This window comes from Dryas octopetala, chromosome 3, assembly GCF_963921425.1.
Source record: "Dryas octopetala chromosome 3, drDryOcto1.1, whole genome shotgun sequence".
NCBI classification, from domain to species: Eukaryota; Viridiplantae; Streptophyta; class Magnoliopsida; order Rosales; family Rosaceae; genus Dryas; species Dryas octopetala.
Window position 1 is genome coordinate 885,750 of NC_141368.1, and position 19,772 is coordinate 905,521.

Below are 19,772 nucleotides of genomic sequence, written 5' to 3' on the forward strand. Positions count from 1 at the left end.
TGCTAGATCCCCCTTTTGTGCATATATGATCTCTTTATATAGACAAAGGAAGACTTAATGATTAAGTTACCTGCATGTGAATGAATGGTTGCCAGAGACCCACGCATCTGGCCAGACCTAGTTGCATGTTCAGCTGCTTGCTTCCTCAGCATTCAATGCTGCATTGAATGCCCTATTAAATGCAAGGTTGGAAGGTTCAGGCAAACTGCCCCAGTAGTCATGAATGCAGGCCTGACATTCCCTCTGTCAGAAGATTTGTGTCAGGTGCATTTAAGTGTGGCGGTTCGTCCCAGCGTGATCTTCCTGGGAATGGCGACGGAGAGCCGAGCCGAGCCGATACGAACACATGTTCCTATGCGTAGACATGAAGTCCATGTGTGGTCGGATCGGACATGGGATTCCAGACCGAGCCGGTCCAGTAGACTGGGATCTTTCCGAGCCCTAACTGGCCGACGTCAGAACTCGAAAGGTGACCATCCCCTGCGCCGAGCCGAGCCGAGCCGAACTGAGATGATCGTGGGAAGATGGACACTCGATCTTCGAAGATCATCGGTTCGGCTCGGACCGAACATGGAGGGCCCGGTGTGGAGACCTGGTCTGAGCTGGTAGAGGAAGTGCTGAGCAGTGATGATGTGGAGGTCAAAGTTTGACCACTGAGAGTCAACTCCGAGGTGGATGTTGACCAGCCACGTGTCGAGCCATGATTGGCTGTTCGGATTGATGTGGATTTTCCCACAAACAATATCTATCAAACATTATATGTTATACATTATATTTGATTAAATTTCAATTTATATTGGTAATTTGGTATATAATAATTAGTATTATTATAATTAAATAGAAAATAAATTGAAAGTATACCGAAAATGAACTGAAGATATACTGAACTAAATAAAAATAAACCGAAAGTATTCAATACCAAAACTACCGAAATCAAACCGAAAATCAAAATTTATCAAAAATTACCGAACCAAAAATACCAAAACTAAAACATACCGAGATTGAAAAATACCGAAATTTTTTGTTTTATTTTGGTAAGTCCAAATAATCCAATATCGAACCGAACTGACTCCTGGGCAGCCCTGATCTTTCCTGCCTTTTTAATTGAGAGTAAAATAGGAATCGTAAAAGAATTGAGTGTGGGGTTTGAAAAGAAAATTGCAGGTGTCTTTTAGAATCCCCAAACATCTATTTGAATACAAATGGAATGATGTTTCAGCCCACGCCCACCCTGCACTTGCTTCTCGGGGGTTGGACTAGACCCAAGTCACCCAAACCGGCCCATCCAGACCCATTAAACAGTGGCGCCAAAGAATTAAAGGAAATGACCCAAGGTGGCGCCAAACCCAAATTAAGGCGCGAAATCCCCTCACTGGTTAAATAGCACATCACCCGAGAAGCAACCAAACCGGAAAAGTTCATTCAGCAAAAATGGTGGTGCTGAGGCGAAGAACGCAAGCTCTGAAGCCTCTCTCTCGCTCCCAAACCGTAGATGCTGACCACCATAGTGCAGAGTCTGATTCTGAGTACGACGACGTTTGCTGCGAGGAATGTGGGTCCGGTGATTCTCCGACGGAGCTTCTTCTGTGCGACAGGTGTGATAAAGGGTACCATTTGTTTTGCCTTAGACCCATACTCGTTAACGTGCCCAAAGGGTCTTGGTTTGGGCCTTGTTGCTCCAAGTACAAAAATCCCAAGTGTAAGTTCATGGATTTCCTTTCTCTTTTTTCCCCCATTTACTATTGATCCAGATTCATTAGAGAACTTTTGGGTTATTTGGTGCTACTAATTTTGTTAAGTGATTTGCATGTTTGATTGGATTGGTAGACGTTTGGAAGTTCACATGCTCCAATCTCATTGTTTCATTTATATGTTCCTTAGATTGGATTTTGTTGACGCACAATTTTAATTACTGCCTTTCTTTGGTACTACAGCTTTCCCTCTCGTTCAGACCAAAATTGTTGATTTCTTTCGGATTCAAAGGTCTGCAGAATCGACCCAGAAGATAAATCAAGGTAAAAGCCAATAAAACTATTTCACAAGAATTTATATTCTTTGTTCATTTCTGGGTTCCTTCATACTTTCATAGCATAGCTTATTTGGGTCATTTAAATTTTGGGTAAAAGCCAATATAAAATAGTTTACTAGGATTTATATTCTTTTTTATTTTTGGGTTCTTCTGCAATTCTTTATTCTTTATATCTCTCTGTTGGGTTATAATTTGTGATGTTTTGGTTCTATTTTCTGCCCTTGTTTACAGATAACCGAAAGAAGCGTAGGCGGGCAGGTAGCTTGGTGATGTCCAAAAGGAAAAGGAAATTGTTGCCGTTTAGTCCCAGTGAGGACCAAACAAGGAGATTGGAACAAATGGCATCCCTAGCAACAGCATTGACGGCCACTGGGACTGAGTTCAGTAATGAGCTTACTTATAGGTCTGGCATGGCTCCAAGACGGGCCAATTGTGCCGCTCTTGAGCAAGGAGGAATGCAGGTAAATTGCAACATTCACTTTTCCAACACAATAAATTGTTTCACTGTACATTTGGGTATCTTATGGATGGTTGGGCTAATAGACTGAATTCTCTCTTTAACCAATATGGTCTGGGAGATAATTCAATGTTTGGGTGCATTTGAGCTGAATTAGAAATCATAGTAGTGCACAATAGTTCATGCCTATGATGCACTGAAGGTTCTCATATTTGAATTAAGTGATGTTCATTATATGATCTATTGATTTGTTCCTTCGTTTCTCATGTGGGTTACTGTTTTGTTAATCCATTGACAGTAACATATCTGATTTTCAAGATACTGTGTTCCAGGTTTTGTCGAAAGAAGATCTTGAAACCTTGAATTTGTGCAAAAGCATGATGGAGAGAGGAGAATGTCCACCCCTCATGGTTGTTTTTGATCCTCAGGAGGGGTGAGTTTATGAAGAACAATAGATTTTTTTTTTATAGTTGGTATAATTGGACTCCTGACTCAGTATGCTCCTTGGTTTTCACAGGTTCACCGTTGAGGCTGATAAACATATAAAGGACTTGACTATAATCACAGAATATGCTGGAGATGTTGATTACTTGAAGAACCGTGAAAATGATGATGGGGATAGCATGATGACATTGCTTTCAGCTGCTAAGCCTTCCAAAAGCCTTGTCATTTGTCCTGACAAGTATGGTAACATTGCCCGATTCATCAATGGCATCAACAATCACACACCGTAAGCTCATCCTCCTTCCCAAAATTTGATTTTTTCTGCCTTAAATGTGTATTCCATTATATAAAATTCCTGTGAGCTATAATTGAAATTGGTAAATTAGATGGATGCATTGTCTTCTATAAGAATGCCTTTCATGGGATGTCATAACACTTTGCTTATCTCTTGGTTAAATGGGTGATTACTGTGTGACAGAATCTCGGTAATCTCAGAAGGGATGCTGGTGGTGCAAATGTGTAAATCTGGAACAGTAATCAGTCTCCAGGAAAAAAAACACCTTATAGGTGGTTTAAGTAAATCTTAGGTGCCTTGTAGACAAGTGTTGAATGATTAATAGATCTATTCAAATATTTAAACAACTTAGATTTGGCAGAAATTTTATGTAAGCCATAATGTATGTCTGTTATTTTCTACCAGGCATTCATATTGCAAAATGCATTTTTTTTCTAATAAGTGTTGAACATCTCTTTTAAGCATGGAATAGTTTGCTACTGTGCCAATGTAATAATCAAAGTTACTGGAATTTGGTGCAGGGATGGGAGAAAGAAGCAGAACCTAAAATGTGTAAGATTTGATGTCAATGGTGAGGGCCGGGTTTTACTGATTGCTAACAGAGATATACCGAAGGGAGAGAGATTGTATTATGATTACAATGGATATGAGAATGAATATCCAACTGAACACTTTGTTTAGCTTTCTTTATGTTACTGATTCCCTACACCAAGCTAAATGAAGCTAATGGACCTCAAACAGGCTATTTGCACACATGATCCCTGATTGCTTTTGTTGTACACCCCACAGTTCTTATTTCAATTCAGATTTTTGAAAAATAACTCCTTAAATGAAGTGAGAAACAGGAATAAAAAAACATTTTTGAATTTTGGTGTCTAATTTTTGGATTACAACATGTTAATTGCTGTCTTGCTGATGACATCCTTAAAGATTTGAAAATGGCTAAAGGTCTGCATTGTCTTCTGGAAGAGTGACTGCTCTTAGCTACTACAATCACTTTAGCCAGAAATTTGGCCTTGGAAATGAGTTAATACTAAGTTCATTTTGTACTGTTTTTAAAATTGGCAAAAGCGCTTTCAGATTAGTAAAAGCGCTTTTGGTTGTGTTTGACAGAAATAAATAAAAGTGCTTATGAGTTATAAAAGCGTTTTTAAGTGATTTTTTAAGAAGCACCAAGTGCTTTTGCATGAAGCACTTGAAGTTTTTATAAAAATTTATTTGTGCTTATAAGCATAAGCGCTTTCAACAAAAGCGTTTTTAAAAAGCAGTACCCCCTAAACTATTAATAGTAGAAGAGTATATTCTGAATATATTTTTTTGGCAGATATATTCTGAATCTTTTTATCATTGCACAGATGTGTGTTTTTATCAGCTTAAAAGTTGTATTCTAAAATTATGGGCCCAAGTGAAGTAGGGAATTGGGCTTGTTATGTAGGTCTGTGCCCTCAATATAAGATGAACCCATTTGCATCATTCCAGCTTATCTCCACGTCCCATTTCTCTTTAGAAGCACGCGTACGCCCATAGTGTGGGAGGGCCGTTCCATTGATTTCTGGTTGACACACAACATAGTATGGCTCAATGCTGTTTATATATATAGTACACATTTCATTAACAACAAGGATCCGTGGCGCAATGGTAGCGCGTCTGACTCCAGATCAGAAGGTTGCGTGTTCGATTCACGTCGGGTTCAATTTTTGTGATTTTTTTTTTGGTGGTGTTTTTTTTTTTTTTGGCCCTTTTTCAATTCTCTGAAACATTCCTAGACAAAAAGAAAAGAAGTGCCCAATCTAACAAGGTACCCCGTAATAAGAGTCCATGTGGACAAGATCTGAATAGTTGGAATGGGCTTCTCGCAGCACAATGTATTTAAATGAATACGGTGGTGGTTAAGACAGTGATGAAATTCATGAGGCAGCCATGGCTATATAGTAAGTTGTACAACATATAGGCATATAGCTAGGCATATAGCTAGCAGGACTGTCCACAGCACAGCACAGCACACTTCCCTTGCGTACTTGTAATTGTTGATCAAGTTTAGGACCACTTTTATGATTCAGAAAAACAATTCTAGACTCTAGAGTGGTCCAATTAAAAATTCAGGGGCTACCAGAACTACAGTAGCTAGCTGGCAAAAGCATTCAAATTGAGTTAAAAGAGAGAGCTGCTGCCACCATCAGATTTAGATCAAATGCATCCCCACAACTGTGGTCCCACATGTGCACTTTGTTGCTACAAAAATTGATTGACTGCCATCTGATTTTGATTAAGATGGGAGTACCCCCCAAAATTGTGGTCCTATATATCAGAACTAAGAACTGAATGTGTACTTGTATTTTGTGTTTAGAAGGTCCAGCCAACAGCTAGTATCTGCTATCAGAGATTTTCCTTCAGAACTTCAATCCCAATAAAAGGATTTCAAAGCTTTTTATGTTCTGGACAGAAGAGGAATTGACAACGGTTATTGGACTATTAAGCACATATGTACTCAACCATTTAATCTTATATATATGCTTTCTTGTTTAACTTAATTTCATTCTTTTTTCATGCACAACAAAAAATGACATGTATAATTTGGTAATAAGGTAATATATTATTTGTAGCTAGCTAGATTAACATCTAGCTTTTGCTCACTTGCATTGCTTGAAATTAAGTTAATTAACCCTAAGTATGACCTGTCAAACAAAATTAACCCCATGAATCAGTGCATCACTTGATTGACTATGGTTTGGTGGGTCTTGGACCACCAATATATATATATAGTGAGTTTGTGACATGTCCCCAATTAAGTTTGTCCCTTTGCAGCCCTGAACAAATGTGAAAAAAGTAGGGCCAAAAATAGGTGATCAAAAGTGTAAAGCAGCCATGCTTAAAGACAAATTAAGTGGGTAGTGGGTATCCATCCTAATTAACATCAATCTAATATATATATATATATATGAAAATTATATCAAAAGGACTAATATTGTACCCTATTTTTCAGTTGGGGTGGTGGGAGAGCGCGACGGGGATGAGGTTGGGGTGGTGGGGGGAAGAAGGAGGTCGGGGCAGGGGGGTCCACATGGTGCAGGGGTGGTTTTTTCTTTTTTAACTTTTAAAATTTATTTAGTTTTTTTTTTTTTTTAAATTTTGTTAAGAGAAAAGACTTTTTTGCCCTTTCAAACTGATCATGTCAAATAGGTCATGTGCAAGTCACATAATCACTTTTTAACAGAAATGCTAACAGAAGTGATATAATATCTTTAATTGAAACACTTAATTAATGCTATTCCTTAATTGAATCAAAGTGAAATGCAAGTCTTAAACTGAAAAATGGGTATAGTATTAGTACTTTTGATATAATTTTTCCTATATATATAGAGGAGTGCTCTAAAGCTAACAAGTTAGCAAGTTAATACAAAGCTAATCATGTTTTTGGGCCCACCACATCATTAATCTCATAATCTGAACAATTAATTAATTAATTATTTAGGCCCTACTTCAAAGATCATCATTGCAAAAAATCAACTAAATCGAAAATCATGTAGTCATCTAATTGAGATCAAATAAATAGACGATCAGTATTTTCGATAAAAGAATAGAAATAGTTGTTATTATAATCAAATGGTTAAATGACTTCCGATTTTGAAGATTTTTTACAGGAATGATCTTTGAAGTAGGGTTTAAAAAATAAACGGTTCGGATTTTGAAATTACATTGTGCAGTGGACCCAACAGGGTAGTTAGTTTTGTATTAACTTACTAACTAGTTAGTTTTAGAACATTCATATATATATAATATGTATACATAGAAAAGGAACCAATATATCATAGGACCCCTACCAGCCTGTTTGGTGGAAAACTGTCTACACCATGATCTATTGATCAACACACCACCACACACCACCATTTTATCTATATATCTACAATTAATATTACATTATTACAATACCCTGCTTTCAGTTAAAACATTTATATATCGATCGAGCCGTGGTACTATGAATGGTGAGGTCCATGTCCATCACCACATATATCGATATCATAATAATATCTCTTTTACAATATCCCACTTGCTGACTTGTAGTTTTCACTTCACTTATCCTCCTTTTCATTTCTTGAAATATAATTGTAAGCCTTAAAAGGCTTTGGATGGTTCCTGCACCTCCTGCATATCATGTTGTTTTCAAGAGATGGGCTGAATTAATAGGTTATACTTGATACTTCTCTCGATATTGATCTTGATAGATTTCATGTCTTATGTCAAAAGTCAACTTGCTTCCACCAAAGCCAATATTTCCATATGTATTCCATGCATCTACTTGTTTATAAAATAAGTTGATATTAACTTAATTGATGATCGATATTTCACGATCAAGGGTGTAGTGGGATCTTTCATTCACATTTTTTTCCATACCAAATTGAGAAGATAACCATTTAACCATGAAAATATCATGATGAAATTACCCAATTAATTAATGCTTTTTTTTAGAAGATAATGCAATTAATATTGCAATTTTCTTTTGATTCTCTTGTATTAGACTTAACTATCTGATTTATTTCCCTAAAAACTTGATATTCATAATTTGAATTCATTGGAATTAACTTTCGACCACGCAATCATGAGTTTTTTAATTCTTAATCACCGTTCTCTAATTGCATTAATTAAAAAGAGCTGAAATCATGCAATGCCTAATTCAAGGAGTTCATCAATTATCGGCCGGAACACATCAATGCGTGAAAAGAAGCTATTTAAATGTTACATAGTTGTTAGGGCCCGTTTGGCACTGCTTTTAAAATTGTCAAAAACGCTTTCAAATTAGTAAAAGCGCTTTTGATAGCGTTTGACAAAAATAATTAGAAGTGCTTTTGAGTTATAAAAGCACTTTTAAGGGGTTTTTTGAGAAGCACCTGACAGGTGCTTTCTCAAGAAGCGCTTTCAAGTGCTTTTGCATAAACAACTTATAAGTTTTATAAAAATTTATATGTGCTTCTCAACATAAGCGCTTCTGATAAAAGCGCTACTAAATAAAAGTGCTTCTAAGAAGCAGTGTCAAACGGGCCCTTAATACATGTCGGCTACCAGATTATGGAGTAATATAACCAACCACGCATGTGCCCAACAAGAAGCTCATTTTTAAATAAACACACACACACACGTACCTAGCTAGAGAGGGTGGCAAGTACTTGATTGTGATCCATGCATGCAAATATGCAATATTGTTAAAATTATAGAAAAATGAGGTTATGGGGTCAACCCACAACTCACAAAGAGAACAAACCACCATGCAATACCATGGACTATACGAGAATTATAAAGGGCAAGAATCTTGGGTGGCCGTGGGTATCTTTTTCCAGAGAATGATTTGTTCCTTAAGCTGCAAGTAATGTCTCTTGAATTTACAACTCATTGAGACCCATCGAGAATTGCAGGCTATCCAATTGCATTGAATATAATTTTTCAATTTATTTATGTGTTGGGGTTGTGTTGTTACTTGTTGGCGAACCAATAAACCCCAAAATATTTTATTGTTATTCACTTATTTGTTGGGACACCAACTTTTGCCCCTTTGTGCATGTGTTGTGGGTTGTGACAAACCCATATATGCATATTTAACAACATGCATTATCTATATAATACACATACATGTATATGCCACATGGCAATCTTGTGTTTGGCCCCTGTATATGCATGTGAGGACAGAACAATGTCAAATCCCAAAACTTCAGCCACACATTTTCTCTACGCATGCTTGATCGAATTGCATATATACAAGGAATGTTTTGATCATCTAAACACCTTTATTTGGTGGGTGTATGCTTTATATTGTCAATTAATAATATAGCGTCATGTAGAGGCAAAATTTGCTCATGCATGATGCAAAATATGTTACTTGGATTCAACTTTCCAGATAGTTGTACGTGTCCTTTTCTTGATCTTCGCATCAAGTATGACTAGGTTAATTAGTTAACAAAAATGACATAATTGGCATTCATGAACATTAACAAAAAGTGAGCTATATAATATATATATATGTGATCATCAGGCAGAATGGTAATATTGTTTGTAGTAATAAATGAGGGTATTGCTCAATTGGTGGAGGGATGTGATTAAAGTCGTTGAAGCTAAAGATATGTACATGTTCCTCTTTATAGTACACAAAAGCAAAGAGTGTGTGGTGTACATGTTGGGTGTGCAAGTATTGCTTTGTGCAAATCACCATCACTGAAAGAAGGGCCGGCCGGCATATATCATATATTTAATTTTAACCTCCGGCAAAAAAAAACATTTAACCCTAGTTAATTAATAACAGTTCATTTTTACGATTTACCTTCCTTTACTTGTTTATTTTAATTGTCGCGGCTATATTTTTAACAAAGACATCTCTTTAAACAAGCCTCTGTTGCACTTTTATTAAGAGGATAATGGCCAAAACGTACAAGCCCAATAAATTTAATTATAATAATATGCAAAGTTGCAAACATGAAAGTATGAAACAAAGGCTAGCTAATAGCAGACTGCTAGCTAAATAAGCTACCATTTGCAACATCATCAGAGATTTTTAAGTAAATTGCCCGGTTTAACGGAAACAAGCCGACTTTTACTTTTTGACTTTTTATGTTTCGGTGGCTTTATTAATGGAGACCTAAACCCTATGAAAAGCTACCTAATTAACTTTTCTTAGTCTTATAATAATGATGTTATAGCTCAAATTACTATTTCAATTTTGTACTGATCAAATATATGATATATTAATTTTGTTTACTGTGAATAAATAAGTTCCTGAACCGACTCAATGATAACAAATAAAGTGTACTACAAGTCTACAAGACTACAACATCAAACATCAGTTGAAATGATAGTTGGTATTTTTAATTCTACTTTATTTATTTGATTTTTTATAATGGTCATGCTTCATGTATTTGACTTGAATTGTGGCATATATAATCTTTAATGATATTACTATTACCATTGAAATGCATAATTCTCACGTTAATCATCCATCTATAATACAATTAATAATGCATCAACCATAGTTCACCCCTTATCAGTTGGACCAACATGTATAATGAAAACGCATAGATGCATTTACAACTCACTCAAATCATTAATTTTGAGGATTTAGTCAATAATTGAAGATATGCTCCATATTCTTTAATTAAGGAGGGGGGTCGAGTTGAAATTGGGCGTGATTCTTTTCAATTCCCTGAATATGTAGTAAATCCCAATGATTAATGTCATAATCTTATGAAATCTTCTTAAAACGCATCCATAATATTTACCCACAATCAAAAACATGATTCGATGGACGCATTTCATGGAGTCCATGCATAACCCATACCCTATACAGAGGCGACACCAGGATATAGCTTTGACCTTGTCCGTGCCTCTCTTTTTTTGTTTTTTGTTTTTTTTTGGTACTGAGTCAGTGGGATTTATTGGGTATATATAGCTGGAAGCATCATAATCATGCCCATACCCTGCTATATATGGTAGATTGAGCTAGGGCAAAAGCAAAATGGGTGACATTGTGACAATATTGATCAGCCTCCACACCACTTAAATATGGTCCTATTGGAGAGAATTAACAACAGCATATGGGTCATCTCTGACTATTGACCTGCTGTCCATCATTGGACGGTCATAGTTTAATTTCCCTATTGTATATATACTCATATGTGTCTTTTCCAACATTAACTAATTTATTCTTCAATTAGAATTCCAAGTCAAAATTTGAGCATTGACTCCTCTTGAAGTGGAAAGTAACCTACTACCACTGGCAAATTCCAATTTCGGGAATAAAGGAAGGAGGAAGGAAAAGAAATCCTTGCCACCACATAATTCTAATCATGTTTTCAATTGCTTAATCTACCATTTCACTAATTTAAATCAATCAACTAATGGGGCAAGTTATATAAAATCATACCAATATGGCAATATCAATCGCTGATTTTTTTTCAACCTTCATGGAGGTTGTTTTTCTCAAAAACTTTAATGGATGGTTTCTTTTTTCTTTTATAAAAGAAAAATTGAAGGCTAAAACTTACAAAATTAATTGTTCATTAAAAAAATAAAATATTTTCACTTGAAAATTAGACATATGTTAAATTATATGAATAATACGAGAAAAATACTGTTATTGATATAGTTGATCCATTGGACTATATCTTAAATGTGGTCTATGATTGAAAAATTCAGCATTGGTGTCTCAGTCTAGGGTTGATTGCAATCATTTTTTTTTATATAAATTTACAAAAAAATTGTTATGCTTTTAAGAAATTTTCTATATTATGTTTGTTTTTTTGTCTATAATATGATGGAAATGAACATTAAAGCATGCACATTTTTTATTTTGAGAATTTTATGAAGTAGATGGCTAAAAATCCACCCACATTTTGGCAATTAATTCTTTTTTTACACTGAAATACTCAAATCGTTTTATAAAATTGATAAGAAAAAGAGGAAATTGCCATTTTAATTTATAGAGAGAGAAGAAGAGAGAGAGCAAACACAAACACATCCTACTCTCGAAATCTCGTTTCTCGGGCCATCATTCACGAATATCAAGGAACTTGTGCGTTTTCCTGTTTTAACCCTGGCTAATTGCCTATTTTATTTTATTGCTAAAATAAATACTAATTTGCTTATTATTTGTTTTTCTCATTTCTGTGTAGTGCTTCTTTGCTTCCTCGAGAGAGCGAGTCCCGAAAGCTCCAAATTTGTATGGCTGCTTCGATCTATGCCCTCTTCAGTGCCAAAGAAATCTCATAGACACAAACCCATGTAATCATTTTTTACATTTGTTTCGTTTATGAAAACCCAGTTATTCTTTCGTTCATCATTTTTCTGCTTCATTTATTCAATTGAAATCATCATATGATCATCAAATTCTGGCAATGGGGTTCTTATCTGTGTGCTGACAAGTGTTGGAAATTTTGGGTTCATTTTAATTTTTATTTATGGTTTCGTTTTGCATATTAAATTGTGATTTTTTATTGTGTGGAAGACCAGGTTCAATGGGTGTGGATTGGGATCCATGTTGGATCTCTTGGTTTTTTTTTTATTGTTATTATTACCATTTTTGTTTAATTTAACAAGTGTTTCTGTTAAACTGATCTTGGATTCTGTGTTTTTTGTTTTTTTATTTTAATTTTGTAGTTACTCTTACTCAATAGGGTTGCTTGTCTGGAGGGGGATTTAGATATTGGTGCATTGGCTGGGGGTTAAAATGGTGCTTTCTTGATGTGGAATCTCATGGGTTGAACTCAAAGAATAATGGGTAGCTTCAGTGAAGAAGAATATGGTTTTTTTGATGCCGAAGAGGATATTGCATCAACATCTGATGCAAATTCTGACAGCATTGAGATATTTGATTCAACTTCTTCCTCCAGAAATTGGGTTCCAGCTAGTTTTCCATATGATGTATGGATTCAAAGCCCGGGAAGTGTTAGAGATCGTCGTGTTAAGTTTCTGAAGTGGATGGGAGAGAGTCCAGATCGAATTGTGAGAGAGATTTCAGTAGACATATCTAGTGAGGTATCAGGGGAGGTTGAAAGAATTAGAGAGAGTAGTGGGGCTGAGCTGAGAACCACACCTTTTGAAGAGGAGTTTTGTTCGGGTCGGTCTTCGATGTCATGCTGGCCTAATGACTGCTCCAATTCCTCAATGGAGTTAGGTTCAAAGGATAATTCTGCATGCAGAGATGGAAACTTGGGTAAGAGAATGGAGTGTAATGCAGATGAATTGGGGCAGGATGGGAAGGTAAGCGAATGTCAAGAAATGACTGAAGGGTCTGACCGCACTTCTTTCTCATCATCTTCCTTGTCTCAACGATTCATGGAAAAACAAGTGGGGGAGACCAACAATATGGTGGAGATACTGAAGAGAGTTAAGAAGGGGTGGTTGAGTAGATTACGGTCCATGACTTGCCTTGTTGATAGGCAATTTGATGCAGATAAATTGACAGACAATGACGATGATGCAATTATGGCATATAGGACTCGGAGAGTTAAGGTTCGCCATTCCAAGAAGCGGTTGAAGGAACTTTCAGCTCTTTACATGGGGCAGGATATCCAGGCCCATGAGGGTTCAATTTTGACAATGAAATTCAGTCCTGATGGACAGTACCTAGCAAGTGCTGGTGAAGATGGGATTGTGCGAGTCTGGCAAGTGGTGGAGAATGAGAGATGTAATGAACTTGACATACCGGAAATAGATCCGTCCTGCATATACTTTACAGTGAATCATCTCTCTGAACTAAATCCACTGTTTGCGGATAAAGATAAACTTAGTAAATCAAGTAGCATGAGGAGAACGTCGGATTCAGCTTGTGTTATTTTCCCCCCTAGAGTCTTTCGATTATTGGACAAACCATTGCATGAGTTTCATGGGCATGGTGGTGACATCTTGGATCTCTCTTGGTCAAGGAATAATGTAAGTGATTATTTGAATTGCGGCTAAAGTTTCATGATTCTAAGAAAATTTTTACAACTTCAGGGAAACATGACAGAAATTTAATTTGGTTTTTCATAATTTTTTTTTTTTCTGAATGTAGCATCTCCTGTCATCTTCTGTTGACAAAACTGTTCGTCTATGGAAAGTGGGATGTGATGATTGCCTCAAAGTCTTTTCACATAGTAATTATGGTGCGCTTCTGGCTGGTGTGTTTTTATTTAAAATGTATATGGTAGTTGAGGCATTAGCCCACGATAATTGTATAGAACAGCAAGATCCTGATCTCATCAGTTATATTTTATTGAACTTACCTCTTACCATTTTTCTTTATGTTATGGTATAATGCAGTGACCTGTGTTCAATTTAATCCCGTGGATGATAATTACTTCATCAGTGGTTCAATAGATGGCAAAGTTCGCATTTGGGGAATTCCTTGCTGCCAAGTTGTTGATTGGAGTGACATAAGAGAGATAGTTTCTGCAGTGTGTTATCGCCCTGATGGGCAGGTTTGGTGATTTTCTTGCCCTTTTATAAGGTTCAATAATGATGTATGCTCATATATTAATTAATGTTATTTAAACACTTTTGGTTACTTTTGCAGGGAGGAATTGTTGGCTCAATGACAGGCATTTGCCGGTTTTATAATTTATCGGGTATGGTTTGACATTTAAGACCTGCAGTCCCCACCCTCCTTTTTCTTCACCTCATTTGCATAGGAACTGACAAGTTGGATGATAATCATTTGTAATTTGATGTTAGGGAGACAGTCATATTAATGAAGTGATTATGTTTTTCTTGGAACAGATAATCATTTGCAATTGGATGCTCAAATATGCTTGCACAATAAAAAGAAGGCTCCCTGCAAAAAGATAACAGGCTTCGAGGTAGTTAGTACTTCCTGGCATTGCTTTGTTTACTGGTTTTGATTGTTTCAGTTCTGGTCTCTTTTGTCAATCCCTATACATTTTCATTTGGGATCTGCAATTTTTGAATTTGTATTTTATTTTCTACAGTTCTTCCCACAAGATTCTAGCAAAGTAATGGTCACTTGTGCCGATTCCCAAGTCAGAATTCTTCATGGTCTTAATGTGGTTGGCAAATACAGGGGTATGTGCATAATTTGATGCAGAATTTTTCATAGAAATTGCTTCTTATTTTGTTGGTTTTCCAACACTCTGATTTTATAGTCAGTTGACTGTGCATGTTTTAAGCAAATTTGATGCAGATGGTGGTAGTATGCAAACAAAATTTCTTTTATCTGCTTTAGTATCCAAGTCAATAATTCTTATGTCAAATGTCTTTGTGCCCTTTGAATTTGAAATGTATACATTTCTTTTCTCTAAATCTTATCTCTTGCCTCTTTTTAGGACTACGTAATGCTGGAAACCTGAGATCTGCAACTTTCACTTCAGATGGGAAACATATGGTCTCAGCTAGTGAGGATTCTAATGTATATTTATGGAACTGCAGTAATCATGAAGAACGTGCTCTCTCTCAAGCAAAACAGATTAGATCTTGTGAGCGCTTTTCCACCAATGCATCTATAGCGATACCTTGGTGTGGTTTGAAATGTGGGGCCTTAGAAAATGAAAGGCAATTTCGGGTCATGGATGATAAATTACCAGAAACTCTGCCTTTTTCTACACCTGCATGTTTTTCTCTTAGCCAAGAATCTTTCCTTGAGTCTATTCCCAAGGGATCTGCAACTTGGCCGGAGGAGAATCTTCCAACTTCAAGTCCTTTGGCAAAGTCATCTACTATGCACAGATCCGAGTACAAGTTTTTTAAAAGTTCTTGCCAGAGCACATCCAGTTCTCATGCTTGGGGTCTGGTTATTGTGACTGCAGGTTGGGATGGACGGATCAAATCATTCCACAATTATGGGTTACCGGTACCTGTTTGATACTATAGTTGCTTTGGCATGCTTTTCAGAGAACTGTAGCTATCCCCTTTGCAGGACACTTGACGTGTGGTGCCTTCTTTCGCTGAGTACAAGCTGCAAATCTAATGGATTGATTAGTGACATTATTTTTGGCAGCATCAACAGCCACGACATGTTCAGGTTGACTACTGTAGCAGGCATGTGCATGATATATGAACTTGTAAATTTGCTTCTCCAATGGGCCCCTTCTCAGATTTCACAGGTGACTGCTACCAATTTATTTCATGACAACTGGCAGAAATTCCATGGTTGTAATGTAATCCATTTTGGAATCAGCAAGTGGCCGAGGTTAGCTTGTTTTTGGTTATTATAATTCAAGTCTACCGTGGGATGTTTTTGGTCTGCCGGTTCACTAAAATAGATGTGAAGTCATTTGTTAGGAGAGCCCAAATTGAGATGTTATCTCTATATTATAATGCAGGTGCCTGTGGACCTTGTAGAACTTCTTTTGTTATCTAAGATGGGATAGGGAATCGAGAGCTGGTGGATGAAATTTGTTTGGGACAAAAATGGTGGGGAACTTCACCACACCATCATGTTGGCCGATCAGAATGATTGAATTGTTTGTCTGCCATTTCTGGTCTGTCCCATGGTAGGGTCCGTCGCCTTCTTTGGCAGTGGCATTGTGCAGGAGTCTTTCATCTGAAGCAGCTCATTTTCTCAGCCAGGGTTTGAAAAATCAGACCACCTCCTCTTAGTTTTGGAGAAGACATCTCTGATTGGTATGGTTGCTTCTCATGTCCATGGATGAGCACTGCTAACACCTTTTTTTGGCTAACATAACTTGTATATTTACACTCTCAGTTTAGTCTAACATAACCTTGGATTAGTGTCGAGTTGTTAGGGGTTTTGTTAACTTGACAGAAATGTCTTTTGAAATTTATATAATGTAACCACAATCGTCTTCTGATATGTAAATGGAATATTCATGTAGTGTTTCTGCATGTTCATGCTTGAAACGAAAAGGCTATACGACAATAGAAGTGAATATACATACAAACATACAGCCCAGATATGTTTGCATTTACAGTGTTGTCATTGTGATGATTTGAGCAGCCCATTATGCCATTTGGATCCATATCAAGAATTTATGATTAATGCAAGAACCATCTGAAGTTATTACTTTTGCAATGTTCCTTCCTCACCAGTTATTACTTTAGTTGAAATACCTTTCTAGTTAGGCACTTCTACTGCACTAGCAACTGAGATTGGAAAGTGATTTATTCCTTTGGTTGGTAGTCTAAACCTAATCTGGGTCACAGCTTTGGCAACTTTTGCGTTTCTGAGGGGATGCCATATCAAATTGAGAAAAGTTTACGAACACAGGTACAGTAGAGAATAGAGATTACGTTTATGTTAGAACATATACTAAATCAGCTGAAACATGGCCATGACTGGTGTATTTTGCTTAAGGTGGACTCAAAATACTTTCCTGCATAACCAAATAGTGACAGTACCTTAAACAAAAGAATCTAGAGATAATTTGATGGAGAGAGTTAGAGAATTAAAGCATGAACAGGCAGGTCATATGAATTATCAAAACAAAGATCATATTACAGGTAAGGAGGAAACACAATTAGGAGACAAGGAGAACAAAGCATATGACTAATTATGAAGGGACATGCCTGAGTGGAAGTGTAAAGTGAAAGGTCCATAAAGAAATAATTTATGGATCAATTATTGGACATTCAAATCGCCTTTCTTTTTTCCCCACTTGATTTTTCCCTCATTTGGCCAACCAACTAAATTGTAAGGACAATGCATGTGCCTGCATAAGACAGAGGAGTTTTTTTTGGCCAACCGGGACAGAGGAGTTAAGTAAATGATTAGCTTGACAAAACTTGGTTATCAGATCTAAATACAAAACTCCGACAAAGAAACATGACAATTGTCAACCCTCCCACTTCTTTGGCTCTACCTTATGAGTTATGATTACAATTAATACATTATTTTGATTCCGCAAATTATTTTGTTTATGAATTTTTTGTGCTTCCTGTTCCTGCACAAACAGTCAAACCACTCACTCTCAAATGGCTATTTTAGTTTAAGCTATGCTTGAGTTCGGGTTAGAAAAATATATATATATATATATATAAAATATTATTGTATGTGATCGTAATACCACGTGACATGATGATGTGATGTTACCAATCTACTTAGATTATAACACGTGTACGATTTTAAGGGTATTTTTTAGAATTTAGAGTTTTAGAAATTAATGATTATATACGTGTTACAATTTAAATGAATTGGTAACACCATATTATCATGTTGTACATGATGTTACGGTCACACACAATATGAAGATAAATTGACGGAATCATTAGCAAATTCATTGGAAATTTCTTAGAGTTAATTACACTTACACCCCCTGAGGTTTATCGTCTTTTCACATACACTCTTTGAGGTTTCAAAAATTACACATACACCTCATGAGGTTTCAAAACTATTGCATATAACTCCCTACAAGAGAAAAAAAAAATAAATAAACAAAAAAAAAATATTTGTATCGAAGTTGGACCTTACACCTTAAGTAATCTTATTAGGCCATTTAACCCCTTAGCATGTCATTTTGTATAATTTCTCATCATTTTTCATCTCAAGGGGTTATATGCAACAGTTTTGAAACCTCATGGGGTGTATGTGTAATTGTTGAAATTTCAGAGGGTGCATGTGAAAAGACGATAAACCTCAGGAAGTGTAAGTGTAATTAATTCAAATTTCTTGCATATCTTAACAGATAGGGAGCCCATAAACCCAACTCATCCCACCAGCCATTATATATCAAGAGAATCCCCCTAACCCACAACAAATGAGTAATCTAGTCGTCCAATCCAAAACATCTCTCGGTATTCTTCAAGGGCCCATTATAGGCTTATAGCTGTGAAATCACTCATGTTCACAATCGACATATGATCCAAAATAGGATATGAAACCCGAATACTCGATCCATTCAATGTTTTAAATTTGCGATCAGTACACCACTGGAATTTCTTGAGAGGCTTACCAACTGAAACGCATGCTGATTTAGGAAAGCAAAAGAAAGAACCTTGGCTTTCATTCAAATCAGTTTCAGCTGTCATTTGAAGAGAGGACAAATCACAACATTGATATCCATTCAGCTCTTTAAAATCAATTCAAAGTTTTAAAGAAACAAAGAAAACAAATCTAATCTTGTTACTTCAATACCAGAAAGTAGCCCCTCTTCTCCCACCAATGATCATAATTGCAAGAACCAACAAATTGTGCAAACAATTAGATCCTGTCAAACCATGTAGGCATTAATAAATCAAAGAGATGAGACCTCCTTTTATCCCATTAACTCGAACTATATATATCATACATAAAAGAATGGACCATTTCTGGTCCAAATGTTATAATTAACAACACATCACATCCAGATGATCATACACAGAAATTCAACCCCACTTATTTACATTCTTGTTGATTAGAATTCCAAGAAATCAATCAATCACACAAAAGAGAGCCCCATTAATCCAAATCAAACCCAAGAAATCAATCGCACAAATTGAATCTTTTTCCCCGATTACATCCAAAACCCACAAAATTTCATGGGAAAAAAAAAAAAAAGTAAACAAAAGAAAGCTAGAGAACAAAAATGAAGCCAAATTTCGTTCCCAATTGAAAGGAGATGTGATATGAGATCAGACGGGGAGCTTGGTGACGTCAACGACGGTCTGGGGGGAGGAGGAGGAGGTGGAGGCGAAGGAAGGGACGCGGTGGTCGCTGAGATTGACGGAACGAGAGAAGAGCATGAGAGGGCGGTCGTGGGCCTCCTCCGGCGACAGGTTCAAGTCTTGGTCGTCGTGGGTCGAGAGGTTGATGCACGAGCACCGCTCCAGCGACGCGAAGAACGCCGACGCCACGTGCGTCCCCAGCCAGCTCATGCACGAACCGTTCTGGCTCTGGCTCTGATCCATTGATGATCAGATTTGTTTCGTGATTTTCGCAGCGGCAGAGAGGACAGAAAGAGATTCGAAACCAGGTCACAAATCAACAAACAAAGAGGGAGAGAAAGAAAGTCACAAACAAACGCAATCAGGGAGAGAGAAGGCCGTTGCTTCTTCTTCTTGTTCCTTGTGATTAGGAACTCGCTTTTACCAATTTTTGGCCTTTTCCCTTTTTCTATTTGTATCTCCGCCGATTTAAATAA

General features: G+C 36.7%; 3 protein-coding genes and 1 non-coding gene across 6 annotated transcripts; 3 read left to right on the plus strand and 1 right to left on the minus strand.

Annotated features, from left to right (window-relative positions):
* The first annotated feature begins 1,431 nt into the window (after positions 1-1,431).
* Positions 1,432-3,906, plus strand: ATXR6 (TRITHORAX-RELATED PROTEIN 6). The gene is made up of 6 exons (XM_086238339.1): positions 1,432-1,699; positions 1,935-2,015; positions 2,261-2,490; positions 2,819-2,919; positions 3,004-3,216; positions 3,747-3,906. Exons 1-6 carry the CDS (start codon positions 1,432-1,434, stop codon positions 3,904-3,906), a joined length of 1,053 nt encoding a protein of 350 aa, XP_086094465.1.
* A 940-nt stretch (positions 3,907-4,846) lies between these two features.
* Positions 4,847-4,918, plus strand: TRNAW-CCA (transfer RNA tryptophan (anticodon CCA)). The gene has a single exon. It is a non-coding gene; the product is annotated as a tRNA-Trp (tRNA).
* A 6,960-nt stretch (positions 4,919-11,878) lies between these two features.
* On the plus strand, positions 11,879-16,631 carry LOC147289204 (uncharacterized). Of its 3 annotated transcripts, none has more exons than XR_015121364.1 (9): positions 11,879-11,985; positions 12,361-13,635; positions 13,757-13,862; positions 14,005-14,162; positions 14,258-14,309; positions 14,461-14,540; positions 14,670-14,763; positions 15,024-15,886; positions 16,020-16,631. XR_015121364.1 is itself a non-coding variant. In XM_086238249.1 (8 exons), the coding sequence occupies exons 2-8, from the start codon at positions 12,478-12,480 to the stop codon at positions 15,557-15,559; spliced, it is 2,184 nt and encodes a 727-aa protein (XP_086094375.1). In that variant the 5' UTR covers positions 11,879-11,985; positions 12,361-12,477; the 3' UTR covers positions 15,560-16,631. The 3 variants fall into 3 exon arrangements, 1 of the variants encoding a protein (XP_086094375.1); XR_015121365.1 differs by having other exon boundaries at positions 13,757-13,847; XM_086238249.1 differs by having other exon boundaries at positions 15,024-16,631.
* A 2,252-nt stretch (positions 16,632-18,883) lies between these two features.
* Positions 18,884-19,764, minus strand: LOC147289205 (uncharacterized). Its single transcript, XM_086238569.1, has one exon. It carries the CDS (start codon positions 19,537-19,539, stop codon positions 19,264-19,266), a length of 276 nt encoding a protein of 91 aa, XP_086094695.1. The 5' UTR covers positions 19,540-19,764; the 3' UTR covers positions 18,884-19,263.
* Between the last annotated feature and the right edge of the window lie 8 nt (positions 19,765-19,772).